The sequence below is a fragment of the Neodiprion virginianus genome, chromosome 2 (assembly GCF_021901495.1).
Source record: "Neodiprion virginianus isolate iyNeoVirg1 chromosome 2, iyNeoVirg1.1, whole genome shotgun sequence".
Lineage (NCBI taxonomy): Eukaryota > Metazoa > Arthropoda > Insecta > Hymenoptera > Diprionidae > Neodiprion > Neodiprion virginianus.
This window is the reverse complement of record NC_060878.1, coordinates 344,426-372,422: the sequence shown is the minus strand read 5'-3', so window position 1 is coordinate 372,422 and position 27,997 is coordinate 344,426. Positions and strand designations below refer to the sequence as shown.

The 27,997-nt window shown below is 40.0% G+C and overlaps 5 protein-coding genes across 14 annotated transcripts; 2 read left to right on the top strand and 3 right to left on the bottom strand.

The window, feature by feature from the left end:
• The first annotated feature begins 4 nt into the window (after positions 1–4).
• LOC124298965 (methyltransferase-like protein 17, mitochondrial) lies at positions 5–27,943 on the top strand. 4 transcript variants are annotated; one of them, XM_046751711.1, is made up of 11 exons: positions 11–701; positions 1,510–1,620; positions 25,508–25,557; positions 25,639–25,792; positions 25,911–26,307; positions 26,390–26,543; positions 26,626–26,769; positions 26,948–27,037; positions 27,146–27,284; positions 27,378–27,516; positions 27,757–27,943. In XM_046751711.1, exons 2-11 carry the CDS (start codon positions 1,578–1,580, stop codon positions 27,845–27,847), a joined length of 1,401 nt encoding a protein of 466 aa, XP_046607667.1. In that variant the 5' UTR covers positions 11–701; positions 1,510–1,577; the 3' UTR covers positions 27,848–27,943. The 4 variants fall into 4 exon arrangements, with proteins under 4 accessions (XP_046607671.1, XP_046607667.1, XP_046607668.1 ...); XM_046751715.1 differs by lacking the exon at positions 27,146–27,284 and having other exon boundaries at positions 5–701; XM_046751712.1 differs by lacking the exons at positions 11–701; positions 1,510–1,620 and adding an exon at positions 24,640–24,846.
• Positions 2,046–6,372, bottom strand: LOC124298966 (CLIP domain-containing serine protease 14D-like). 2 transcript variants are annotated; one of them, XM_046751717.1, is made up of 2 exons: positions 5,258–5,375; positions 2,046–5,186 (listed from the first exon to the last, which is right to left on the bottom strand). In XM_046751717.1, exon 2 carries the CDS (start codon positions 5,078–5,080, stop codon positions 4,334–4,336), a length of 747 nt encoding a protein of 248 aa, XP_046607673.1. In that variant the 5' UTR covers positions 5,081–5,186; positions 5,258–5,375; the 3' UTR covers positions 2,046–4,333. The 2 variants fall into 2 exon arrangements, with proteins under 2 accessions (XP_046607673.1, XP_046607672.1); XM_046751716.1 differs by having other exon boundaries at positions 2,046–6,372.
• On the top strand, positions 8,929–12,052 carry LOC124298962 (mismatch repair endonuclease PMS2). The gene is made up of 5 exons (XM_046751702.1): positions 8,929–9,142; positions 9,248–9,407; positions 9,485–10,749; positions 10,980–11,229; positions 11,328–12,052. Exons 1-5 carry the CDS (start codon positions 9,056–9,058, stop codon positions 11,660–11,662), a joined length of 2,097 nt encoding a protein of 698 aa, XP_046607658.1. The 5' UTR covers positions 8,929–9,055; the 3' UTR covers positions 11,663–12,052.
• LOC124298964 (uncharacterized) lies at positions 12,040–19,063 on the bottom strand. Its single transcript, XM_046751710.1, has 7 exons — positions 18,470–19,063; positions 15,007–15,627; positions 14,583–14,861; positions 14,402–14,468; positions 14,088–14,249; positions 13,880–13,985; positions 12,040–13,796 (listed from the first exon to the last, which is right to left on the bottom strand). Exons 1-7 carry the CDS (start codon positions 18,561–18,563, stop codon positions 13,692–13,694), a joined length of 1,434 nt encoding a protein of 477 aa, XP_046607666.1. The 5' UTR covers positions 18,564–19,063; the 3' UTR covers positions 12,040–13,691.
• On the bottom strand, positions 19,358–25,228 carry LOC124298963 (xenotropic and polytropic retrovirus receptor 1-like). Of its 6 annotated transcripts, none has more exons than XM_046751703.1 (11): positions 25,000–25,228; positions 24,185–24,338; positions 23,820–24,082; positions 23,418–23,679; positions 23,030–23,205; positions 22,816–22,917; positions 22,295–22,532; positions 22,013–22,207; positions 21,495–21,664; positions 21,125–21,258; positions 19,358–19,825 (listed from the first exon to the last, which is right to left on the bottom strand). In XM_046751703.1, the coding sequence occupies exons 1-11, from the start codon at positions 25,066–25,068 to the stop codon at positions 19,576–19,578; spliced, it is 2,013 nt and encodes a 670-aa protein (XP_046607659.1). In that variant the 5' UTR covers positions 25,069–25,228; the 3' UTR covers positions 19,358–19,575. The 6 variants fall into 6 exon arrangements, with proteins under 6 accessions (XP_046607659.1, XP_046607662.1, XP_046607665.1 ...); XM_046751705.1 differs by lacking the exon at positions 19,358–19,825 and adding an exon at positions 19,833–20,694; XM_046751706.1 differs by lacking the exon at positions 22,013–22,207.
• Positions 27,944–27,997: the final 54 nt, after the last annotated feature.

Sequence of the window (27,997 nt, the reverse complement as noted above, 5' to 3'; positions counted from 1 at the left end):
CCATTACTTCAATTAGCAAACCAGTTGACCAAAACAAGGTTACATCTGTTGCAGCTGTAAAAATTTGAAAGAAATCTTACTCGACAATGAATTTCGGTGGGTTCTGTGCTTAGAGCATGTACCTTATATGCTCTCAGGTTCTGTGCACTGAACTATAGTACAGTTCGGTTCAGATGACGTTCCAGTAGTATAAACAATAGACAAACGACCGAAGCGCTGCCATATTGACAATTTGCCGCCAATTTAACGGCTGAATGTTGACGTTTTTGGTATTAGTTGTGTTCAAAGTGAGAACAATGTTACAAAATATCCTGGATATTCGGGTTTAAATTATTAATTCGTTGCTTATAATGGGATTCACGTCGTGTATAATCGATCAACTGCCACTGCGAGAGCATTTGAACAGCAAATTCCATCGGTTCAATTTTCATTCGCGTTGACTTGAACTCGGGTAAAATTATGGATCATGTTAATCCAATTCTCTGTAAACTCACTTCATTCGGTTCAAATGCAGTCTTATTTGATATACTTATACTAACAAGTGCATCGTATTTCAAAGTAGATTTTCGTTTAATTTTCGAAGTGTACAATTAGCGTGCCAATTTGTGTAAGTAATCGTCCATATCGGTGATCCATGGTGTCGTTTCAGAACACAGCAAGCAGATCCACAAGGATATCGTTATTCATCAATGCGAATCACCGTGAGTAATTCCGAACAGAATATAATTTTAAGTTATTTCTTCATACACCCTGAAAAATTAACTGTCATTTATTTTGTAATATTTGTACTTATTCAGGGTGGTCACTGGTCAGAGAATTCTGGAAAACCTCGGAAACGTCATGAAATTCTGCAATTCTGGAATAGTCGGGGAAATGTCAGGGGTTTTTGCGCAAAGTCAGGGAATCGTTTACTCTATATTTTTATCATACACATACGTCCCACAATTTTTTTAAGCTTCGGATAAATTAAATCGCATACAAATTTTTTTACCACCGCCGGAAGGTTCTCTTCAAACTTTGAATATTCCTAAATATTACCTTACAACCGATTGTGCGCATCGGCTGGATGGGACAGTGTGACCCGAGTGACGGTTCGTACTTTTATAAAAAAAATAAACAATGATGTGGAAAATACGTATATTTTTATCAATTCGCTATAACCAATTTATACGAGTGGTCAGGGATATTTGTTTTAAAAATTTTGGCTGGAAAACCTGGCAAATTCAGGGAATTTCGTATCGGGGATTTAGTAACCACCCTGTTATTTACTGTTAGATTCCAACAATAACAAGAAAAAATTGAACTCGTCGCACCGTTAGAAATTCTGTGTTAAATGTAACACCGAAAATATTCCATAGAGTTCACACTATTGTAGTGTTGATTTTAAGACCACTTGGTGTCAAGAATCGAACGATTTAGTCCTCCACTGTACATATACGAAACACATAACAGTACAAAAATTCAGCAATTTTGAATTGCCAGTAATGAGTTTTGCCATTAAACTTACAGTCTCCACGGTTGGCTAATTACTACGCGAAACAAGCCGGGATGCATACGGAAGCAATCAGGCCAAGAGGATGCAGCCTAATTGTTGGCAGATATCGTTGCTGTGGCGCACGAGTGAGTAGCGTGATTTTGAAATTGCTGTCCATCATCATCTCCGTCTATCGCGTGGCGAAGAGGTAAAATAGTTAAACTTATGGCTTTCATAAATTTGTTGCGGCCATTTACTATACCCGCGTAGTATTCTATCGTTAGGGGCTGGATTGACTGTAATTATTATTTATCTAAGAAAGAATCAACTCGCCACAATAATTTGACGCTCGTTTTAAGACAAAGTTCTTGAACACGGTTTACCTGAGATGAACGAGAAGTTATTCTATTTTGGTTGATCTCGTATTAAGAGATAAGCTTTTAAAATAAAAGTCATCACTTACCTTTAGTCGATTTTGATGGTTCGGGCTGAGGGCGGCTCTGCGTGCTCGACGATGACTGTTTATGATATGAATTATCATTAGTTATTAATTAGGTTTTAACTCACAATATAAATTGAACACAATGATTAAGTTTATTCAAATTCAAACGAAGTTGAGATTATAATGTTCGGTTAATGTTATGAAAAATAATATTATTTGATATAGTATTAGAAGCGCGGAATTTCTTTAGAGTCATTCAATTCGTCAAGATCTAAAAAAATGTTGTGAATTACCCTGATCGAAGGTGGACGAAGAATTGCTCTGTTTCAGGGATGATTTTGAACTGTCCATGTCTCGTTAAAAGATTGTTTGATGGTCGACTCTAGTTAGAAGACGTATCTGGACTGCTCTGTTCAAAGATTTTTGTTGAACTGCTTAGCTTCTACTTAGTGCAACACTTTTTAACGATTTGTACTTTAGTGTGCAGATTTCTAACGCGCTTCCTGATTGGTTCGTTACATTTTCACGGTAGTTATGCCAATGAGGAAGTTTCAAGTATGTATAGATAATATTTTGGGTCCAGCGTAGTGGGTTAGTTACGTAATCCCATTCCAACCTTTCCACGCGTGCGGGTAAGAATTTCCGTACTTGCATCATATATGCAAAGATAACGTATTCTATTATTGCGCCATCCTACCCGAAACAGGTAATATTTGATGGATGGTTTTATTACACTGCGTGTGTACGCCAGATGTCTTGTCCTCGAAAATACCTTTCGGTATTTTCGGGCATCAATTTAGTCCTCAGCAAATGTTAAAAGAGTCCCTCCGACGCACGCATGCGGGTAGCTTACCTAAATAGTTATTAAGATTATTTTGTTTCACAAGAAAGAACGGAAAAAAAGAAACAATCGTGCAAGCGGTTGAAGAAAATGGTACAAAATTGCATGATATCAAGAAAACGTATGAAACAATTTAGAATGTACCTAATATCTAAGGGCAGAGGGCATCGAGGATGTGACACTCTCATTATTTCTTTTGAAGCGTATTCAACTAATAACTCACAATCAGAGTGATTGATGCAGTACACAAAATCACTTTTACTGGCTCAAGCAAATCGCTTCGAGAGACATTCACCCTCTATTTTGTGCAGGCAACAATATTTAGTACAAAAAAGGTCTCTATTATTGTGACGTAAAACTGATAAAATTGAATGATCAAAAATATTCGTATTAAATTCTCATAAAATAAAAGCTTTTGCTATTTATTTATTTTACAAAATATTGTTGCCTACAAAAAAGGTCTCTTGACATTTTTCATTTACTTCTATAATTTCATGCGAAATTACCAGTGAGTTAAGGTTAGCATTTTTTACGTGTTATTTCTATGTGAAAACGAAAACTTGAAAACGGGACCTCCAGATCTCTTCCGATCGAGCTCAAATGTGCAGCAGATTTTTTTTCATATACAACAGTTTTATCAGGAAGCAGCACAAAAAAAATGTTTTTTTTTCTTTCTTTGTGAACCACTCTAATAGTACATATCCCATAAATCCGATTGAAACGTTTATATTCCAAATATTATGAAAAACACAAGCGCACGTACGTACGCGTCTAGGATACAATTTGTTATTTTATCATTTAATATTCAGCCTTAACCACCTACGTCTGCCCCTCGAATCTAACGCAATCTTCGCGATTTTGAAATTATTGAAAAATCAATTTTCAGTCACAAAATCAGTGGTAGTTTTGCCACTGTGTTTAACTTATGTATCGACATTTTTCTTCCTTTTTTTCACTGACTATAACTTTAACGACCAATGTTACCGGAACGACACACAATTTTTAATGTTTTACGGTCTCAACATGTAAGGAGGATGATTATGCTCAAGGTCAATAATGAAACCAAATTATGTTTATTCACCGATTGTTCGGTCAAAGATAATTTCTCGTATCATGTTATAATTATATCTTGAACAGATACGCTGAACCCTCTGAATAAACCCCCTCTGAATAGTGCCGCTTCCTCAGGTACCTCTTAAGAGAGGTTAGCGCACAAATCTCACCGGCGAGTTTATTCAGTGGGTTCACTGTACCTTGATCATGCGAACTTAAGTGACCTCATCCATGCAAGGAGGACCTGTTTTCTTACGAGACTATAGCCTCATTGTCAGTGACCATTACGATTTCGGTTTTTCCACAACGAGCAATTTACAATAACTTGGAAAGGAAAGGAAAATCAGTGCTTATATGTTTCGTCGCATTACACTGCACAGCGTAGATATCGTGTTCGTTTCGCTCGTTTCGTTAATTAATATTCAACCATTCCGGCGTAACAAGTTAATTTTCAACGACGTTCGAATCGCCCTGTACGAATTTTGACTCGTTGCAAAATGAAATTGTTTCGTAGCGTGCTTAATTAGAAATCACGACGCTGCCATACCTGATCTTCGATCCAAGTCAAGTGCTCAAAGACCGACGTGTACACGCTAGGTCTGCTTCCACCACATGTCTGTCCGAACGCCGTTACGCCTGCAAGAAATAAAAATTCCCGCGACGAGATCAAGAGAACTCCTCCAGTGTTATCCCAACACGTGTCTGCTCTTCTGCCGATGCTAGGATCCCACACGCAAATCACTGTGTCGTTCGATTCGATTGGATGAATCTGAACTCGAAGATCACTGTAACTCTCCGAACAGTCTTTCCCTCCAACAAGATGCAGATGTTCAGCCTTCATTAATCGGGTGTGTGTGCTTCCGCCAACAAAGGTCGATACCCAACCCAACATTATGAAATTTGCGCTCTCGGAAACGAGGTTTGACAAGGGTTTCGTCAACAGACACACCGGCTGCACACTACTCGTAAACTTGACAGGGTTCTGGAGTTCTATGATGGCTATATCGTTGTGGTTGGAGCTTTCGTCGTACCGGGGATGTTTGATGATCCGTGCAATTGGTACAATAATGTTTTGATTCTGTTTTGAAAGATCCGTACTGCCTAACAGAACTTGAACAGGCTTAAATCCGTCGATATTGGTAGTGACGCAGTGGGCTGCAGTTAGGATGTGCATATGGGATATCAAAGCCCCGCCGCAGGCATACCTGATCATTCCACTGGCATCTTCATCCTTTGGCGAAGAGAAACTCAACGCCACCATGTAGGGCATGACCGAAGTTGCGGGTGGCCCGTCAACGTTCAACGTCCTTCGGAATTCTCGGCAAGCTGCTTCGGCTGGTCTCGATTGCTCCTTCAGTTGCTCTGACGAGAGCTCTCTGCAGCAGACTATCTCATGAAAACTGGAAAAACCACAACGGCCGCCTTCGTTAAAGTTCCCCGCACGTACCTGCTGCACTCTTACTGGACAGTTGATTAACTTGACGCACACGCCTTGCTCGGCCCCATCTCCTCCCAAACGACACCTGCTACCTTCGTAAAGTTCTAGATCTTCCGCAACGACTCGGTGGACGGCTCGGCATCGATTAAGTAATATCAAATGAAGTACACACATCCAAGTCCACGCTGTTATTTCCATTCTTAGAAATTGCCTGCGGTACTTCAAGAAGAAACCTTGATTGATGAATGCCAGAAGTATTTGTTAGAAATGCGCGTCGATTGCGGCACAGCGCGCAACTAACTGTAAGGTCAACGGTCGAATTTCCCCCACAATCGGCTAAATTAGCCAAGTTTTCGCATCCGATGCCATCTTGACCCTTACGATTAGAGTGCACACGGGAGGAAAAAAAGTTGCAGAATTACTACCGACAGCCTGTTTGACTTGTTCCAAGAACCTGTTTTACAGCAAAACATTGTTCATCACTCCGATATCAACACAGTATATGATTTGACCGATTATGAAAAAGTAACGTTATACAGGGTGAGGAAAAAGTATGAAAGTCCCTTTCATTAAAAAATAGTGAAAAGCTTGAAATTTTACTTCAAGGTCAACTTTCAAAAACTAATCAGATCGTCCTGACCAAACCTGACAACTTTTGTGTGAAACAATTTTTGTGGGATGTGGATCCTCAAAATTTCTTGGTGCAGCAAACTATCTCGTCAAATTTCACAAACCCACAACGACCATCGTCGGTGGAGTTTCTCGCATTAATCTCCATTATTTTTTGCGGGCAATCCACAGCCTTTACGCACATGCCTTTTAGACCGGTGTCCAGTAGACATGGGCTTCCCTCGGGTAGCTGAGGATTCACAGCGGCTGATTGACTTAGTCCATGTAGATTGAACCAAAAGAGTATAAGTAGACAAAACCCACGCATCGCGTTCCACGTGGTGTGGCCCTGCATTTTATCTTTTTTGTGGATGCCGCGAACGTTTTACACCTCAGTTATGTCAAACAAGTGTGACAAAGTATTAAGATAAACTTTACACGAGTAGAAAGGCTGCAAAGTTTAGAGACGAAACAAGTGTGAAGCCGCACTGCTTGTAACGCACGACTCAACTGAGGTCTCGCCTCAGTATTTTAAGTATCAAGCAGCCTGGAGTCTCAAACGGGTTTCCCCAATCCATTAATCCATCCGTTGAGTTATATTTCACTACAGAAACATATTTAAAAATAAGATACATAGACACCTGGAAAATCCAGGCAACCCTGATTATAATACTCGTAAAAAAAACCTCATCACGGTGTGCGTAATTCACTTTTTCCGTGTTATGCTGAGGTATGATTGTTACACAGGTATAAAATTGTGATTCATCAAAGTATCGCTGCACGATTCCCCGAACATTCCACTTCTCATACTGGTGCTATCGTTGCATACCATTATGCCTCTACCTCTGACACAAAGCCATACTTACGTGTATGTAGGTATGTACATATTTATGGATAATCGATTTTATAATGAATGAAAATTTATCACAGTTCGTTGAAAAATGATGAATATCTCGAATGCATAGCCGTGGGCTTGTTTTCTTCAGGTCACAGTATTTTGGATGCTTAATGTCTTTTTCTGTAGTCCTCTTTGTGCGGTAATTGACACTTGCGGTAAGATAAGGTGCGTTACTTGGGTGAAGGGGATGAGGTGCGATACGCCCAGAGAAGGATCCTGCTCCGAAGTTTCGCTGCTGATACTCCTCGTACGATCGGATGCTTTCGGATGACACCGGCTATCGCGACGTAGTTGGGTACGGGGAGGTCCGAGGATGATCAAGTCCTCGTCCTTCAAGTCGCTCGTGGTTTCACCACAGCAGTTTGGCATCACGGCGTAACTCGCATCATCCTGGCTTGGCAGGCTTGGTTCGTGATTCACCAGAACGACTTCCCCATCACGTCATCTTCTCACTATCTGCGTCGGCGGTATGTTGCGATAGTCGTTGAAGGTATTCGTTGCACCTGTCACAACGCGTTACATAAATAAGAAAAGAAGGACGATTAACTTGATTAATAAGCTTAGCTTAACGTGGGTTGTGAGTTGGTTTTTCCGGAACATCAGGGTCACCCGTGACCTAACAACAAGAGAGTTTATGCAATAATACATATCGAGATGTGCGTATGTAACCCTTGTAAGAGTTTACCCCAAAAAAAGTGTTACAACCCATATACTATTCTTAATTTGTTCTTATATTATAGCTACAAAAATATCCCGGCGCTGACTTTGTTTCTCGGTAACTCATTCTGACAATGAACAAGATGATAAATGTGCTCATATATTACTTGTTCACTCACCTGTAATATCACGTTTTACCTGGCTGATCGAGTATGATCATCAACATTTTTTGTTAACTCTTCTAACAATCATAGCAACTGAATTTTCATTTCTCATAAACAATGAATGGTGGAACATAGTCCAAATGAACGAACCGTAATCCAAGTATTTATTCCTTATCAACAAGTGGATTTATGTATAAAGATTGAGGCGGATCAAGCGGATAATGTCAGTTATTATACGTATAATAAATACGACTCGTAACGAATCATAAGCCAATTATTCATTCCTTATCAATAAGTGGATATATCAGACTGCGGAACTCGCTACCACCTCAGGTAACATGTGCCATCGCGCTTCTTGTGTTCAAGTTGCGCCTTTTTCCGTGGCTATATCAACGTGACTTGCGCAATGAATATGCCTTGTAAAAAAATTTGCGGTTTTTTGACACTTGTTACTATTCCCACATTCCCTGCATTTCAGTGGCCAAGAAATCTAGTGTGAGTTTGCTCGGTCGATGAAGGCAGAAGTACTGCATCGCCTTAAAAAAGCATATGGACCTTGAACTCGGTTGCAAAGTTCGATGACCCTGAGTAATAATTCTTCTAAGAAACCAACAGTAAAAACTTAACACTATCATATTAATCCGTCTACCCTCAAAATACTATAACTGCCGAAATGAGAGTTTTGTCGTGACTTAGAAAAACTTCAACTGTTGTATCGATTACTTTAGAAATTTTCAGCTTATATTTATTGATATTTTAGGTGTTCAAAAAAAAAAAAAGAAAGAAAAAACCGCGGCGCCTGGTTTCCAGGATTTCTACACTCTGGTTATCTGGAAAAAAAACAAACGGCATTTTAATTCGTTTACATGTAGCTATCGTTCAATGAACCAGTAAGGGATTTTTTCTTTTACGAAATGGTCGCTTGACAAACGCAAATGATTGATTAGGCACAAAAAATTAATCGAATTTCTTATTATAAATTGAATCATTTCGTTCAGAATATATTTTTCTTCTTGCTGGCTCATTGATGGACAGCTACGTTTGTTTTTTTTCTGCGGAGTTACGGAAATGGAGGGTCAGCAGGTAAAATTTTTCACAAAAATAATTGACCATTTTTTTTTTCCCCTCGAACACCCAAAATATTAATAAACTAAATTAATAAAGTAATTGATTTCCCATCACCTTTTATTTTTTTGTCAGTCCCAAGAAACTCTCATTATAGCGATCACAAATGGGAATCCCCCATCTTTAAATGAAAGATCAGTGATCACGCACTAATAGGAAATGGAAAACTCAAGAAGATGTATCTCCGCGTTCATTACCCTCCGACTACCCCCCCTCTTGCTAGAATACCGGCACTTCAAAGTAAGTTTCTGTAGACTTGCGCGTAGACTGAGGTGTGTCTGGAACACAATTTGTAGAAGCATGTGACATAGGCGCATCGCGAAGATCACTGCAAGTAACTTTGAATTATAAATTATGGACGAGGCGATACCAACAGCGGAGACGTCGAAAAAAATAGAGCCGATAAGCAAGGATGCCGTTCATCATATTTGCTCCGGGCAGGTTAGGTTACACATTGTTTACTTATGGTTCTGAACGAATGTACAAAAATCACAAGGATCGCATGACTTGAAATGAAGTACATGTAACTCGAACCGAAATTTCCAGGTTGTTCTGGATTTAGCCACTGCGATTAAAGAACTGGTTGAAAATAGTTTGGACAGTGGTGCCAAATTGATTGAGATTAAATTAACCGATCACGGACGGACTTGCGTTAGCGTCAGCGACGATGGGTGCGGAGTACTTGAGGAAGACTTCGAGGGTCTAGGTTTGTAGTCTACAATGCTCGGCACCTCGTCCAATTACCTGTGTCCTTTACGCGGAGCATTCTTATCTTTTGGCCAGGGCTAAAACACCACACTTCAAAGCTTCGAGACTTCTCTGACCTGACCGAGGTTGGAACTTTTGGATTCAGAGGGGAAGCGCTAAGTTCCTTGTGCGCGCTTTCTGAATTGAGCATTGTTACCAGGCACAAGTGCAAGGAACATGGCTACAAGCTGGTATTTGACAAAAATGGATTATTAAAGAAAAAAGAGGCATGTGCGAGGGCAGTCGGTACAACTGTATTCATTCGAAATCTTTTCAAAGCTCTTCCCGTCCGAGCTAAAGAGTTTCAAAGGAATTATAAAAAGGAATTCTCAAAGGCAATCCAGGTCCTGTATGGATACTGTTTAGTCTCTACAAATATTAGGATCACGTGCAGTAACACCATATCTGGGAAACAATCCTCTCAAGTTTTGGGAACGCTCGGCGCAACCAGTGTCCAAGATAATATACTATCTATTTTTGGTAAAAAATCACTCGACGGACTGCTTCATGTTGAACAAATTTTACCGGAGGACTCTGTACTTCAAGAATATGGACTACCTTCTGACGTCATTGAAAAGTCTAAAAACAATTTCTCCTGGGAATGTTACGTCTCGAGCTGCGATCATGCCATGGGTCGTTCTGCTCCAGACAGACAATTTTTTTATGTCAACGGTCGTCCGTGCGATCCTGTGAAAGTATCAAGGCTTGTTAATCATGTTTATCACAAGTACAATGCCAAACAATATCCATTTGTATTTTTGAATTTAAACCTGAAGAGAGATTGCGCAGATGTTAATGTTACCCCTGACAAAAGAACTATATTTTTAATACAAGAATCATTAATTTTGGCCAGTCTCAAATCGAGCCTTCTACAAACTTGGGAAAAAACGCTGGGAAGCTTGACTGCTGCTAAGCTGGTCGAACCTAACTTTACCTTTAAGAGAACCTCATCTTCCATAGCTAAGGAAGAACCACCAGCTAAGAGGCAGCAGCTTACTCCGGAAAATACTGAGATTAATATTCAAGAAGATAGTAACAGTCTTGTATCCTATTGTACAGAAATAAATGAGAAAAAAAGAAATCTACCACGACTCGGGTACTCGACAAAGTCAACTACAATAACAATGGAAATTAATCTTGACTTGATAAAACAATCTCTTGTCGCCTGTAAGGCACATCAAGGAACAAATGGTCAAAATCTAGCAAGAAAAGTGAAATTTAGAACAAAGATAGAACCAAATCTTTGTAAAGACGCAGAGCAGGAATTACGCCGAGAATTGACAAAAGACTCCTTTGATAAGGTCTATTTACTTACATTTTCATTTCACTCCGTCACTGTTTTATGGCCTCATACGCACTTTAGGTGCTGCAGTTCTTATGGCTGTCTTCATTATTTCAACGATATCAACAATTAATCACAATTTGAATTTCAACCATGCAGGGTTGTTATTTCTAGCATATCCAGTTAATTTGGTAATTTATTCCTTGCAGTCGCACACTTGCATCTTGAGTATCTGAATTATGAATGCAGATGGAGATCGTGGGACAGTTTAATCTTGGCTTTATCGTCGCACGGCTTGACGACGACTTATTTATCGTGGACCAGCATGCCACTGACGAAAAGTACCGTTTTGAAAAATTGCAAGCGGAAACAAAACTTCGTACTCAGAAGTTGATCGCCCCTCAGCGACTAAATCTTGCCGTACTCAATGAAACTATACTGATCGAGCACCAACAAACTTTCATTGACAATGGATTTACGTTTAAAATAAATGATCAGGGTAAGTTTGATGTCATAGAGATAAACATAAGTGTTATGTCAGAAAGCAATTTTGATTACTAGAAACATGAAAAAAATATATTTTTTTATTACCCCCAGGAGATCCAGGTAATCGCGTAGAGGTGACGGGAATACCTGTTAGTGGAAATTGGCAATTTGGTCAAGAAGACATAGAGGAGTTGGTGTTTCTGATAAGGGAAGGAGGAAGTGACGACAGTATCGATTGCGGAGATGGAATACCTCGTCCAAGTCGAGTGCGGCAAATGCTTGCCTCGCGAGCTTGCCGTGGAGCTGTCATGGTAGGAAAAGCATTGAACGATGTCGATATGCGTCGCCTTATGACGCAGATGGGTCAAATAAAGAATCCTTGGAGTTGTCCGCATGGGAGGCCTACGATCAGACATTTATTGTGCCTCTCACTGCTACCTCGTTGACCCTTTACTTACGTTTACTATAAAGCATGTTGTCAGCAATTTTTGTGATAGAAATAAAATTTTTTGCTTATTTTCCAAACATTTGAATGTCCGTCATTTTTGTGTTGACAACGGTTGAACAAGTGGTTGAACATGTGAAGCACCGGCAGATATTAGGAAGTTTTTACGGACAGTCTGCAACTCTGCAGGATTTTGTGGTAATTTTCAAGTAATGAAGATTATTGCGAAAAATTTAAAGATGTTCGAACAAATTATAAAATAAACCATTTATTTAGTAAAATAATAATACATCATTTCTAATACACACTAGACACTAGCGGTTTGTTGTTCTTTTTTTTCTAACTGGAAGAGCGTAAATTAATAAAATTTGCCATATATTAGCAATACCACGTGTGGAAGAAAAAATTAATATTATATAGCATGTACGTATACATACAAGAAGGTGCTTTACGCTATGCTAATTCGGTATTTTTTTTTTTTTTTACGAACTGAATGCGTATAATGCAAAACAACTTGGACCTACGACTCTTGATCCGTGTTGAGATCCGCATAATTACATAGGTATATTACTAAAAAATATTATTAAAAGAGCCACGCTATACTTTATTAGAATGGGTTGTTCAATTCTTTGATTCATTATACATTATAACATCAATAAAAGTCTCTTTTTCAACTGTAGATATAGTCGGATGTATACATAGGTACGTCTGTTAATAGATATATATATATGTATATATATATTCAATTGTAAATATATTTATATATTCAAAGTTCTGCTATATGCAAGGTGGCCCCACAGAAAAACAAAATTAACAACAAACTGATTTAATCCTCAGTACGATAGTCAATATGTGAAACGTACGGCTGATAATATATAACTTTACAAATACTCAAACGAATAAGAATCTAGCATCCGAAAATCCCTATTTCTCTTCGGTGAGCTACCTTGCCTTCGCATTTCATATATTCGTTCGATAAATAGTCACTCTCTATACTCATAAAAAAATAGACGAAACGAATGAAGCCCATAAATGTGATGTACCTACTCGAAAAGAATTACCTGCATTTTTATAAGGAGAAAATTGTCTCTTCCTCTCTCACAATATGCAACTATAATACCAAATAATATTGTATTCATGTAAACATTTCTGTTCAAAGCAGAACACAATTTAAAAATTCTGTAAGATTTCTCAAATTATCGGTACCTATAGTTCCATGTGACGATGACATGCAACATTAGTAACGTCGCTGAGAAAAGTTAATTTGCTCTTAATAAGCTTATCGGTAGAGATGGAAGATGATATTTTTAATTTCCTGAACTTTGGACGTAGGAAGCAATATTATACTCTTGTTAGTAAGTGCAAATAGGTATACGATTCGACGGTAATTGAATCGTCCCGGTTCTTTGTGTGAAATTCAAACCAAAAACTCTCGCATATCACATCGTGCAAACAAAACCTCGACTTTACTCAATCGTGAGAGCAATCGATACGATGGATGAATTACACGTATTTCAGGTTCGTGCTGAAGAATGAAACGCAGAGATTACTCGATATCGCGGATTACTCGTAGTGTTTGTTAATCCGTATATTGTGAAAACCACACTAGGTATAAAAATAACCCCGAGTGAAAACCGAGTTCCATGTAGGCATTGTATAGGATTCTCATTCGATTTGATATTAATTTACTTATTCGTTTTCCTCGCAGCGCGGCTGACTCTCATTATGCGTCTCGAAAGAATACGCGAACATACCTACTTCGCATTTATAGTTATTGATATACGAAAAAGATTCGTCTCACAGTACAAATAGTAATATAGGATTTTGCAGTATGGCATATTAATTATGTATAGTATGTATAATGTGTGTGTGTGTGTGTGTGTGTGTGTGTGTGTGTGTGTACATCTATAATGTATGTATACTATTGGATTAAAGACTTTGGATATGATACATTCAGAGTGAACTAAGCACCAGGAAACCCAGCAGGGGAAGGTTTCTGCAATTTAGGGTCTATTGCGCCCCAGTCGAAACTACATGTGGTCCTCTGATGATCGGTTGGTTTGCCCCGGTCCCGCCGGGGTTGCAGGGGTTGGGTCGTCGTGAAACAGCGGGTTCTTCACTTCCATTTCCCCCGTCTTCAAAACACGCACATTCAAAAGTGAAACACCGACTATTGTCATCGTCTGTCGCTGTGAAACTGAATAAATCTGATACATACCGGGGCGAGTCCTGGACACTCGTATACGGTGTAATCGCCTTCCTCGTTCTCCTCGTCGCTTTCCGCCTCCGACACAGAGCCGGGATCTCGAGCCGCCGCGGTTCGACTGCGAAAACAGTATGTTCGTATTAGTTTTAACGCCATTTGCGTCACGAATCGGCTGATCGGATTCCAATTAAGGAAGAAGAATTTCATTGATACTCCGTACCTCTCCATGGCAATGATCTGTTGCTTTTGGTGTTGATAGTGGTACATTTGCGCGGATTGAGCGAGCCTCCGATCACCCGAGGGCGATGTATCCTTGTTGGGACCCGTCACGCCGTATGCCGGATACTCGACATCCGCTGCAGCCTTAGCTCCGCGCTGAAGTCTGTAGGAAGCGGGATATGTTAGTCTTATTCCAAATTCACAGGTTCTTTTCTGTTCATACAGTACACTTCTTTCTTCTTAATATTTTTTAACAACCGAGTGACACAGGCCGAATAATTGTAAATACCGAAAGATTTTAAGGATCGTACATACCTGCACCAGGTGAGACTGATCAGCACTAGGACGAACATAGCAGCGGCGCTGCAACCAGCTACAACCGCTGAAACATGATGCAGAAAGTCATGAACGTATTAATGTAGGATGCAGCTATAAGACAAAAGCATACTTTATGGTTCCGCGAAGATAGGAATAGGATAAACGCTCCTCCACGTACCAACAAAATAGATGTCATTGTTGATCTTGTGGTCAACCGATGTGACCAAGGGACCGTGTGACTCGGCGCGACGCTGAAGTTCTGGAGGAGCTCTTGGAGCATCGTCCTCGTCATCGTAGCCGTCGTTGTCGTTGTCACTGTCGTCGCTATTGCCATCCGTCGGAAAATTTACTTCAGTTAATTTCACCAACTCCTGGTCGTGACTCGGTCTAACGTCCACGCTGGTCACCTGGGTTCGCTCTGTTCTTTTCTCGTCTTGGAAGTCCTCCATATCTGTTTCTGGGAAAAAGTAAAGGAAAACGGCGGTTGTAGGCACAGCGGATCATTACTTAGGTATAAGGTACGCGTGACTCACGGGAAATCTATTGTTTTGTGACCTACGAAACCTAATTTCGCAATCGACAAACGATTAAGGAATACTTACGCGTCACTTCGAGACCATCATAATAGCCTGGATCGTTTGGTGTCCAGGCGAACGAAGGCTGCTTATCGGGGATGCTCGGCTGAGCAAACATGTAAGAGAATTCATCACCTTTCACTTCGTGATCATTAGCGTGGCTTCTTGAATCACCGACTTCCGGCTCCTGGTGATTGGAGGGAAAACGATCTGCTGAAGAAGAATCAAATGACGGTCGATTCTTCATTTCGTGATTCAAGTCATCCTGGCTACGGTGACGATGTTCGGCCGTTTGGTAGTCCTGCAGATTTTGGCGGGACGTCGCTTCAGCCAGTGGCTCGTTGAACACAGGATACCTCGGGTGTATCAGAAACGGTTGCGACTCTCTGGGGTGATACCGTCCCGCGTATGGTCGGTGAACCGTGCCGCCTTCATTGAAACGGTGGTTTTTGCCGAGCCTTCGATGGACCGCCACCCTCGACTTGTCAATCAAAGCTTCAAGGAACCTGCGAGTTCCTTCGATAAATTCCTTCGAGCCTGGGTAGTGCAGTGAACCGTAAGTGGCGGCATCGTGATTTCGTGGCTTTAATAACCACGTCTGCAGGTCTGTCAGAGCCAAGTTTTCGGAAGAAGGTTCTGGCGTCAGATCTGCAAGGAGGAAACTGCATGCCTGTATATCGGAGCTATGTGCTGCAAGTGCAGTCGACGGTGATGTTGAAAGTAGTGATATAGGGCCGATTCTACTTACATATCCCGATACCGACATCTTACCGACACTTTTATCCGCTTTACAGTCTGGATACAAACCCTTTTTCCGGGATGGGGGTGGGTTTGTGTCCGGGCTGTGAAGCGGCTAAAATTGTCGGTAAAATTTCGGTATCGGGATCTGTACGCAGACCGGTCCGATATCACTACTATTGAAAATTATTAAACATATCTAATATGTCGGATCCCGATATGAGCGTCTTAAATATTCATCGGGTTGACAAAAAACTGCAGATATAAATTATACACATAGAGTTTGGACAGTGAAGGACTGTCGGTCATCGGATTAAATATTGAAATTGAAGAAACACTGCAACTTCACCTCTGCATTACTTACGCGTAATAGTATAATTGCGATGCGCTGCACCATTACTAAATTGTTTTACATTTTCACCTGCAGTTCATCGAATTTTACAACTCAGTCAACCCGATCCTAATTAGACAACAAATATATTTTTAGCTGCTTGCGATTCTGTGAATTTGTCATAACGATGAATTAATTACCTGGATGTTTCCAGATTTTATCAAAAGAGATATTTCGGCGAGGTTGTGGGAATTACTCCCGATTTTCCACGTGCAATTATAAACACAATAAGAAATATGCAAATCCGCAGGAATTCTCATAGAAACTCCATGAATATTCGTAAACTTAAGCATCGTGCCTTTTTATTATTCAGCAATACCCGTGACCCAAAAATAATTATCACACGCTAGAAATTAGCTCGATTAATATAACTATCACGTACTTTCAAGACAAACCTTATGAATAAAGTTGGAATGTAATTCATAGGAAAAGCTTGCGATCCGCCTGCGATAATTATTATCAATAAATTGCAATCATTTTCCCAAAAATACTGGGAACCTCCGCATCTTTCACCAATTATAGATTTTATATGACCGCTGCATGGTCGCGGCTAACTGCGAGAGCAAACTGTTGCCGGCAAATGAGTTTCCGGTTCGGTAAGATAATGGTGTTTGATAAGTCCTGTCCTATAGTGTGTCTAACGCCATAGACTCTCAAGTGCCAACCCATTCAATAATCCAAGCCTGATATAGCTATTTGTTACACCCTAATTCTTGGCCAGGTCATATTAGTATGTATACAGCGGGCAATTTTCATACAGTGTGTATGTTATAACGATTCAGTTGCAACGCGGACGTACTTTTCTGTCCAGTTTTGTCTAATCACGTCAGTCAAATTAAGTCAAAAGCAATAACGTAACAGGAGATGCCGGGTAGATTTAGTCCTAAATATATAATTCACGTCTTCCTCCCATTTCCTCACACCTAATCAATACCTATCACCGACAGTTCGCGACAAAGTTGATCCGTACTTTCGACGCCTATGTTGTGCAGAAATGATGTTCGTAGTTTTCGATAGTCTTTAAACGCAACTCAGTTTGACGATCCCTGCAGTTTTAATAACTTTGAATCTCAACAAGATACGGAATGATCTTCTTATACACCCGGATGTTTTTTACAAACTATCAGACGTACGTCGAGATTATGAACAACTATTAGATTATACGAGGGTAATAATTCGCGTCAATAATTATAGATTTACGTGAAAATTGAAACACGTACTGCGCCTTCTAGTAAGCCCAGGTAAATTCTCCCTTTTGATTCAACTATCTTATAGAATAAGTGTACATAAATCTCTACTATTGCATGTAACAGCTATGTAACAGAAAAGTGAAAGGGCGTGTCTTGTTTATAATTTTCACGAAATATATCAAGTTACCCGCGGACCTACAAAAAGTACAAAAAAGTAGGTGATCCTAAAAAATTAACGTAAGTATAACGCCGGTAAACATCATTGTGATAATTACGGTAAGCATTGTCGTTGGTTTCTACTGCAAAATCAGGAGTACGTTTTTATTGTTAGTATAAGATTAAAATATTAGATTAAAAAATATATTTATAAATATATATCTCTCTACGGATGATGTCACTTGTACTTCCTTTAGTTGAAGACATATACCGTGTCTATGGAATAAGAAAAATATATAAATGCTCTGAACGAAGAGCGTTCATCGGTGATTCGCGCTGACCAATGTCTTAATATTTGGAACACATGAATTGATGAATCCACAGGTGTCGCGGAGCTGGTAACGAGTCACTTGTCACACAAGCTGACAATAAGTGTAACTACAAGTTGGCATTCTGCTCGAATAATTCGTTCATTCGATTACCACACGAATGGCCAATATGGTTCAGTGCGTAAATTGTCGGCAGAAAAATAACGCGCCAGAATTTGATTAAAACGCCTTCGGAGGGCGTTACACAATAAGAAAAATTTTCGGGGTGGATAATCCTTGCGGAATACTCACACATCGTGTAAGTTCAATTTCCATACGATAGAGACCTTTTTTATCTGGTACATAACGTATAGTGCAGAGATACAGTCACGTGGGTGAAACACACGTTAGAAGGAAAGAATAGATGGATAAAGCGAAATTGGTAAGCAACGTGAATAAGGTGCGTTGTGTATCATCGGTAAGTATTCGCGAATTCACGCCTAAAGTACGTATTATACGTACATACATACTGTCCGAATGAAAGATATCGAAGTCTGGTTCGAGGACGAGGGTCAAGGATGTGGAAAAAGAAAATTGGTACCTAATTCGAATAGCAACCAGCACTGCAACTGTGATTATTGACGATGTGTCAGATTGGAAGAAGAAAATAATTATTGTGCATACAGAAGAGCCGTTGTTGAACGTACCTCGCAGATAGCGATGAAAATCCTGGGCAGCAAACGCCGAGATAACAACACCGAGCAAGACGAGGAACGCGTACGGGAAAGGCCTGGGGGGCATCCTCGTCGCTTCCTTAACCCGCGGCACAGCTGATAATAGCGATTTAAAACTCAACGGATCGCTCCTTCCATATGCAAGGTGTCATTCATGAAGTCCTCGAAGTATTCCCCCGGAGTTTGCGCCGTCGCCTCGAGCTTCAATCAATATTCTCGCGCTTCTGCTCCTCGGGAAATTCACCCCCCCCCCCCTCTTCTCCGCAACCTCCCTACTAGGCACGCATACACCCGTACACCATGCCCGCCGGCTTACCGCAGGTGCGGTTGGCATCTAAGTTCAACTCTCGGAAAATTATTCGAAAATCGGACGAACAAATTAAGCAACTTTAATAATTTCATATAATTATACGACTGGATGTCCGAGGCCCGCAATCGCACGATTTCTACCGCGTCCGGTATGAATTGTATTCTGTATTCCACTGGCACAGTAATTTACATGACTTTACCTCGTACATGTAGGCCGTATATATCGTCCGACTCGCAGAGCTTATCAAGCCTCGGACGGACTTATCGCGGTTAAAGCCGTTGTTGCGCCACCTGTATCCTTTACTGCTACTTAAGTACGTATAAGTGTGTATGTGTGTATTTTTTTTTTCATTCTCCTACAGCTTCACCGACGTTTTTTTTTTAGTCAATTTCCAAATAATTTCCAACCATTTCACCAATTTACTAATTCAGGTGTTATACCAATTTCGAAATGAGCGGCAAGCCTTCTTAAATTCAATATACACTCAATTGTCTGGTTCCGACTTGATAAATATTCTTGATGCACTCCGATATGAATAAATTAACAACTGATCGGTGAAACGAATATTATTAACATAATATTATAATATTGGTTTACACGGCGTTGAACAGCTGGGTACATAAAACTGACACTCTCGTGCATACGGCGTTGTAAGTGATGAAATATTTTGTAATGAGACGTTGTACAACGGATACTATAAAAGGATCTAGGAGTAATGTACTTTCAAATTTGTTGAAATAATCCTCAACAAAATAATCTAATCTGTAAATTAGTTCCTGAAATCTTTCAACGTCGTTTCTACGTCGGGCATTAAAGTGCAGCTCGACTTCGATTTCGGTCTGTCGTTTTTTTCTTCATTCCGACGATTTCGCACCCCGTCCGTAGCATCCATCATTCGCAATATTTGCGTGCGATCGCAACGGTCGATCGGTGCGATCGATATATCTCTGACTGCTCGAAACTTACCGCAATTATTCAAATGTTCGTTCTCCAAGCGGAAAAAGTTCCAAACGAATCTCCTGTTTTCAATCCAATCGTTTATATAGATTAGCTGAATATTATACAAACAATATATATTTCGAACAAAATTACGTATTATTGTGTATATCACGATGGTAATATTATTAACAACGTAACAAAAGGCAAAACGTGCAGTTAGCTGATATTGTACGATATTTATATACATGTATAAGCCAGGCTTGTGTTTCCATTACAGAATACAGATAAATGTATGAGGCGCGCTCCACCAAATCAGCCACTTTTTTTTTATCCTCTCGAATCTGTTCCATAATTGGTTACATAGTATTATTACCCAAAGATACTCTCTGTGAAATGTTTCAAATTTTTCGAATAACTCATTTCGGAAATGGCTTATTTTTTTTTAAAAACCCGTATATCACGGAAGATCGATCAAGCTTTCCTGGTATACGGGTTTCAAGGAAGAAAAAAAACCAACTCCGAAACGATTTTATTTTTAACGATTAAATTAAAAAATCATAAAAAATTCACGGAGAGTACCTTGTAGTACTGTACTACTATATAACCAATTATGGCACAGATCCGAGAGAATAACAAAGAAAAGTTACTGAATTGGTGGAGGACGCCTCATGCATTTAATTAAACCTACTCAGAAAATTTGTAATATTTTAGAATTGAGATCGTCTTCCCGTTTCAGGTTCTTCCACTTCGTTATCACCGCACACCGTCGCAGCTGTCTTCGTCGCCGTCGTCATCAGCCGCGTCCATAAGACGCATGGCACCCTCGGGTCCCCGATCAGTAAATTCGTCATAACGCATTGGTCCAATCGAAATGTCTCTTACCGCTCGAAACTTTCCAACGTTGTTGAGGTGCTCGTTTTCCAGTCGCAAATAATTCCACATGTACCTTCTATACGATGTTATTTACCAGGGATAAGAGATACTTTGAGTTACATTGATACCAAGCAGCTAGGCGATACCGATGACATCAACATCGATTATTGATACATTGACTAAAACGTCAATAAATGTTCATACGTGAGAAAAATATGTTACTTGCCAAGTACCATATATGGATTTGGGTTATAGGACAGCACATGTATGATGGAAATGAAAAGCCTTAAGACATGCGGACGCGTTATTAGTTACATATTACGTATACGTGTACATATCAAACGTTCGATACTGCAGGGTTTAGAAATATTGAAGCTATTTTTTTAGCTAAAATTCCATCAAAGATCACACATAGTTGTTATAGCCAGTTTAAATGCAATTATGAAAGCTTGGCCAATATTCTTAAACCCTCGTATATTATCTTCCATGCACTCGTCGATGCGCACCTGAATACTTCTAAGGGTGCAACGATGGAGACCATCAGATCGGCATGCACGTAGCCCATTTCGGTGAGAGATAATGAAAATGCCCAACCAAATCGGAGGATAAAATCTTCAACGATCGCAAAGTAGTAGTAATACTGCGGCGTGACGTAACCAAATCATTTTACAATCGATACACACTCACACGCATATAACGTTGCAAACTGAAGTTCGCTACAAACTGCAAGCGCTCATGTGCCGCATATCGAACACGGTTCGCGATTCCGAAAAAGTTATCATTGCGTAAAACAATTCTATAAACGCATAGATCGTAATATTTCGAATTACGCAAAAACTGTTCAACGGCTTTAATTCTAAGAGAAAATAAACTTACCGGCGAGGTGTAAACAATCTCTTCGCGAAGAAACTTGTTCTCGCCTTTTCGCACTTCGAGTAGGCCCCAGTCTAATTTAACGTCCCAAGTATAGGCGAAGCAGGAACTAACAACGCTCGCGACAACCCAGAGGTAGAAATACGGGTTCTGCGTTGTTGTTTGGTAACGATCTGCAGGCACGGAAATCATTATAACTTATTGGGATAGTCACCTTGCGATGCGTCGTCTGGTGGAAAAAAATCAAACCAATGCAACCAGGCTGACAGCTGACCGTTGACCGTATTTTTTCGCGCGTGGATAATAGAACATGTATATTATTGATTACGATTCACTCATTTATGTGACATGAGCAATTTGAAAGACCAAGAATTTTACGATTTGCCACCATTAAAATGAAAAACTTAGGTTATGCGGTGGTACAATGGCGCCCACTATTAGGCTCTGACGTCATGAGGACATTTTCCAATAATTGCGACGGAGTTTAACGTAAAAGAATTATACACCAGGCGATCGCTTACTGGCGTACGCGAGGTGAAGGTATGAGAAGATGACGACGAAAAAGCTCGTAGCGTATTTCGATGCGTTTGCCAGGTGAGGGAAAATTTCTTTCGTATCCCTGTACCGTCTTAGGCACTGAGCGAATCGGAACCACGCCGGCAGGCAGGCTACGAAAGGCCTCATCGAGTGCTCATGTAATATACAGACTTCCGCATCTATATCATGTGAAATGTGATTGACTATTGAAATTCATACTGACACACTGTAATTGCATTATTTCATGTATCGTATTTATTCCTCACCCGTAACTCTGGTCCATGACGAGTTTTTCGTATAGAAACAGACAAAGTACTGCAAATCAAGGAAGACGGTTTGAAGGGAGTTGAGCTGATCGGCAAGCCAAAAGTCGGCGAATCCCACGTAAAAGAATGGTGCACAAAATATTCGCCCCATGACTCGCAACGCCCAAAATCTAGCCTCGTGTCGCAGAGTTTTCGTCGGGTTGAAAAGGAATGCCATTAATCCTGCATACAGCAGAACCTGCGCGGATTAAAGGTTACTCTCATTGTATGACTGAATATTCAATCGAGACCAACTAACGGCATTGTCAATTGGCGAATAAGTATTGAACATCGTCAAGCTAGTATAGGAAGTGACTAGGGCAGAGTGGATTTGCTTCTTTCCATTCTTAGATGACAAATAAGTTGATACCCCTACAACTCGAAAGGGAGAGCCATTACTGGCGAAGGATTAACAGACCCCCGAGAATCGTAATATTGTCTAGAAAATCCACTTTGGCCCAATCTCCGCTTTGTCAAATTACCGGCTGTACAAATGGGGAGACTCCTAAATTGTCGCTGTACAAAAAACCGAGCACCGACAAGGTCCAAACGATTCCAAAAATACTCGCCATTTCAATGATGTGCTGAAAATGAGAATTAGTACGAATTGATGATCGATCGATGGCTGAATTGGTCTTATTTTTATATTTACCGTTGTTTATGGATATGGTACGTGTAATGGAAGCATTATCTAACCTGCTCCGACAAATGGTTTCGTGGGTCTAATTCGAAGATTAACACGTGGTTAACCCCTGAGGATCTCCATCCGTAAACATTTATTCCCATGAGAAAAAAGAATTGTATCATCAAGAACGGACCACGGTAGAGCCTACACAATACCCTCCAGTCACTTCTGTCGTTGTTATAGGCCCCTGTGATAAAATTGAGTTGATGCAATTGATCCTTGGATCCCTTCACCTTAGTATTAAGAGGGTGTCGAAACCAATCGAGCAAAGGATAGAAATACCTTTTTTCCAATAAAATTTTTATTGGTCAAGTTGTAACGACGCAGATTACTTCCGTGTGGACAAATTGTTTTTGCAAAAAAAAAGGTATTTCTCGCTTTGCCCTGGCTCATCATTACCGGAAAGCACGACGGCCACGAGTAGGACTACAAAGGCCCCGGAAAAGAGGCCGACTTTGAACGTTATCCAGGGCGAGAGTTGCTCTCCCAAGGGCGGGACACGTAGACGTTTCATTGCTCGTTGACGATCACCGTGTTCTAAATCGCGGGTGAATACTGCCTCCGTTTCACCAATCAGTCTGTCGATGTCTTTGTGAATATGAAATAACGCGCCCTCGACGTGCTCTGCTCTCCATTTCGACCCTACTTCAACGTTTAACAACTGAAATCATCCATTTCCCGATTGTAGTATATATGAAATCTTACGCGTTATCTGCATCTGCAGAATATGATATGATATTATGCACACACTGTTAATGTATCAAGTGATATCGAATATTTATGAATCGATATGCAACGCACTTTGTCATGTTTCTTCAAGATTTTTCTGAACCCGGTGAAGTTCAGATTTTGATAATTTTGAAGCAGTATCAGCGAAAGATAAAACTCGGAAAAGGCAAGTTTCAATTCCCGAATCTTACGCGCCGGTACTGGCTTCTTGTGAATAATGCGTCCATTATACGGGCCTTTATGGCCGCCGGATTTCACTTCGTCGACGACGGTTTGAACTCCACTCAGCTCACTTGTAAGGGTTGCGTATCTACGCATCGCCTCCGCCAACTTCTCTGCAGAAACCAGTTTCGATTTAAAGATCGGATATTTTTTTTTCAATTCACGCCAAGTATGTAAGCAATAATACTGTGAGTCATGCACAATTTATTAATCACCTGAATAAAACGTGTTGATTTTTGCCAGCTCCTTGTCACAATAGTGAAAGAAAGTTTCGTCAAATTTACTGAAATACCTTTCCAAAACATGCGGTTCGATAGCTTCTACCGCTGGAGCTTGTTCGATCGCAGCGTACAACAAGGCCTTCATTTCCTTAATCAAAACAGCGTTTTTATCATTTTTTATTTAACACTAATTATCAACGATTCTCCTTCGAAATTTTCACTTGTGTTCGTCAATCAATCGTCAATTTTGAAAAAACGCATAAAAGTCGATGCAATATTTGAATTGAAACCTCAGTGGCCTACCGCCTTTTTATTATTTTAAGCTTTCATCACCAGATCGCGTGTATACAAGATTATGGCCAGGGATGTTGGCCTGGAAAGTGCCTGGAGGAAAATTGTCAAGATTCTTGTCTGAGTCGAACCTCTTATTGGATATTTGTTCATTGTCTTACAGTGTTCACCACGCACAGACTCGATGAGTCTGTATTGGAGAGCGTGTTTCGAAGATACTCTGATCTGTTTATGTTTTAGGTTATAACTAGTTATTACTTGAAACAACCGGTGTAGTACACGAGAAATCGTTTTGAAAAATTATTGTCAATCAATAAACAGGACGGTACGACAGAGTCAGAGTAGTGTAATCTAGAACGAATTCTGTAAGTAAATGTAATATTGGATATTAGATGTATTTGGACGTGGATTACATGAATGGAAACTCAATTCTCCATGTCATTTCAAACGGTCAAGACACTCTGCTATAGGTATACATGCGTGATATAAAACTATGATTTCATCAACTATCTGGTTACCTCGTAATTAATGTACTGTTTTCTCCATTCCGGAGTTATATGAGCGCCCAAGTGTTCCGCGAATTTCATTGTATCGCACTTGTCGCGTTCGTTTCTATATTTCAATCAAAACTGGTCCTCTTGAGCTACACTGGTAAATTGAATTCCCATCCTCGAATCTGTCTTTCAAGACTCATCGACTTATTTATAAACCGTAAACGGTTGGCAAACAGATCTGACATACACACACAAGTATTTGTGATAGCTCATGAGTATGCATTTGAATAGATGCGGTATTTTGGGTTATGTCCGTGCATAGACTATAAAAATTCTAGAGCACAACTACTTGAGAAAATGTAAGAAGCGGAGCGCACAATTTAAAGGAATTAAAATAGATAACGTTAGTGGTTTCCATTTTCATTTACATTACGGGTCTTTCAAACGAAAAATTTCGTATCAGACGTAATTGTTTTGAACAAGCAGGCAAGCGAAGCTCGATGATTTTTATAATGAATAAAATTTCTTTCAGTAACAATGTTGCGAAGATTTACGGCACTGGAAATCATACAGAAGCGATGGGTGAGGTTTGAATAACAAGTCGAGTATCTTAATTACAATTAAATCCTAATAGATAATGTAAAATTTGTCTTCACATCTCAGGCATCGGTGAGGGCGATGGTGAAAATTGACGAGAGTGTGAATAAACAAATAGAAACAGATGAGCTCAATCCAAAACGACATCCCGGAATAATAAAGTCACGAGCCATGCAATTACCAGAATGGATCGAAAAAGCGATGATTGAAGCTACCGCAGGTATTCGAATCCTTGTTTCTCTTGTTTGTTTAGATTTAACTTTCACTGTCTGCACTGCGATTGAGTTGTGACACAACGCGTTAATGAATCCCTAATTAATTATAAATTCACGTCGCAGATCATCCAGTGAAACCTCTGCGCAAAGTGGCTGGCATCCTAGCTAATTATTTAAAACAGCGCCACCCACCCTTGGAAAAACATGAATTTGTTGATAAACTAACGGAAGTGCAAGAGTTAGTGTCGAGAAAAGTCGATCTAAGTAAATTATCTAACGATGAAATAGACGAGTTTTGGAAGAGAAATCAGTATAACGTTAAAATTAAATTGAAGCAGCGGGTTTACGCTTGGGCTGCTGTGGAATACGATGCTTACAAAAGCCTATGTTACATGCTGGCTCGTGGAGCTCAGGAATATTCAGTATTATATCAGATATTTAACGAGATACACCTGGCTGATAAAGAATTTCAGCCGAAAGCGTTGTTTGACTTTGGATCTGGAATCGGCACAGTAACATGGTAGGTTAATTCCTTCTTATCGAAAATATTGGAGGAAAGGGGTCTTATGCCGAGTTAAAAAAAATTTTCCCTTTTGTCCTAGGGCGGCATCTCAGTTCTGGATAACATCGTTGAATGAATATTACTGCGTAGATTCTTCGGGAGACATGCATCGCTTGGCGGAATCCATAATAGCGAATCACCCGTCCAAGCTCAAGGAAGTTTACTTTCGGCAATTTTTACCATCGTCAGCAAGGGTGAGATTAATCAGCTAAACTCAATACCGTAAACTCATCAGCTGGTTAACTTCGTTTTCAAACCTATTCTTCCATGTTTCAGATAAAATCAGACATCGTCGTTTCGGCATTTTCGTTAATGGAGTTGCCGAACGCGCAAGCAAGGCTTGAAGTAGTTTTAAATCTTTGGATGCGGACTAACAACTATTTAATCATCGTTGAACAGGGAACAAATGCGGGATTCAGGGTACTCACCTTGCACTATTTTCCATTGCGCAAATCCATAAACTGAGCATACATAAATATGAAAAATCATAGACTGATAGTAAATTTCCATTTGCCATCATTTTATATACATGTATTTAAGATCACTTGAACGCTATCAGTTCAAGCCTGTTTCTATTTTGTGTCGTTAATGTGTACAGATTGTAAACGAGGCCCGTGACTTTGTTTTGGATATGTCCAGTAAATCCTTGGAGACTGACAATCCGAATCCGTTTCACGTCTTCGCACCAGTAAGTAGCCGAAAGCAGCTGTCCACAGTGTACGGCTGCAGTCAAATCTTATCGCTAATCAATGTCAATAGTCTATGAAGTTTTCACGGATAAACGGATTGATTTCAGTGTCCCCACGACATGATCTGCCCGAGATATATCGTTGACAAAACACCATGTAACTTCCAATCATCTTATTTCACCGTGTCGGTAGGAAAACAATCAGAATTGAAAAAGGAACGATATTCGTACGTCGTCCTTAAGAAAGGTTATTCTTTCAGTGATTTTTTCTTTTCCCTTCCTTTTCTCGATCCTGCATTTTATCAGGATAAAAATTAAACTACGATATTTTTGGCGATAGGTGAGCGTCCTGCAGATGATCCACAGTGGCCCAGACTTGTCAGACCAAGTTTGGTTCGTTCAAAGCATACGATGTGTCGGATCTGTACAGCGACAGGGAAACTCGAGGAGATTGTCTTCACAGCCAGTAAGCACGGAAAGTGAGTAAGAGTTGTTGTGCCAAACGAAGTTCTGTTTCGCGTGATTTTGAAAGTACTGCGTGAGTCAAGTTTCACAAAAACGTCCTTGTCCCACACCCGCCAATCCAATACGTATGAATTACCCACTTGTGCCTATTTCTCGATAGCGTTACGCCTACGTTACTGAAAAATAGACGTCAACTTACCGTTTAAACTAAGCTTCGTGTTACACGGTAGCATATTAATCTTCAATGATTACAGACCGCTATACAAATGTGCCAGACACAGCGATTGGGGGGATAAACTGCCTCTTCAAATCATAGATCCAGAAGAACCAGCCTCCAGTGATTAAATGTTAAGATTAAATATTTTTGTAACACGATTGACAATGTAAATAATAAACGTGTAAATATAGGTATATCATTAATGAATACACGTCGTAATCTCATCCATTTGATCTTGCCTAATTGTTTCAAATGTAAACTGCGCCCTTTTTAATACC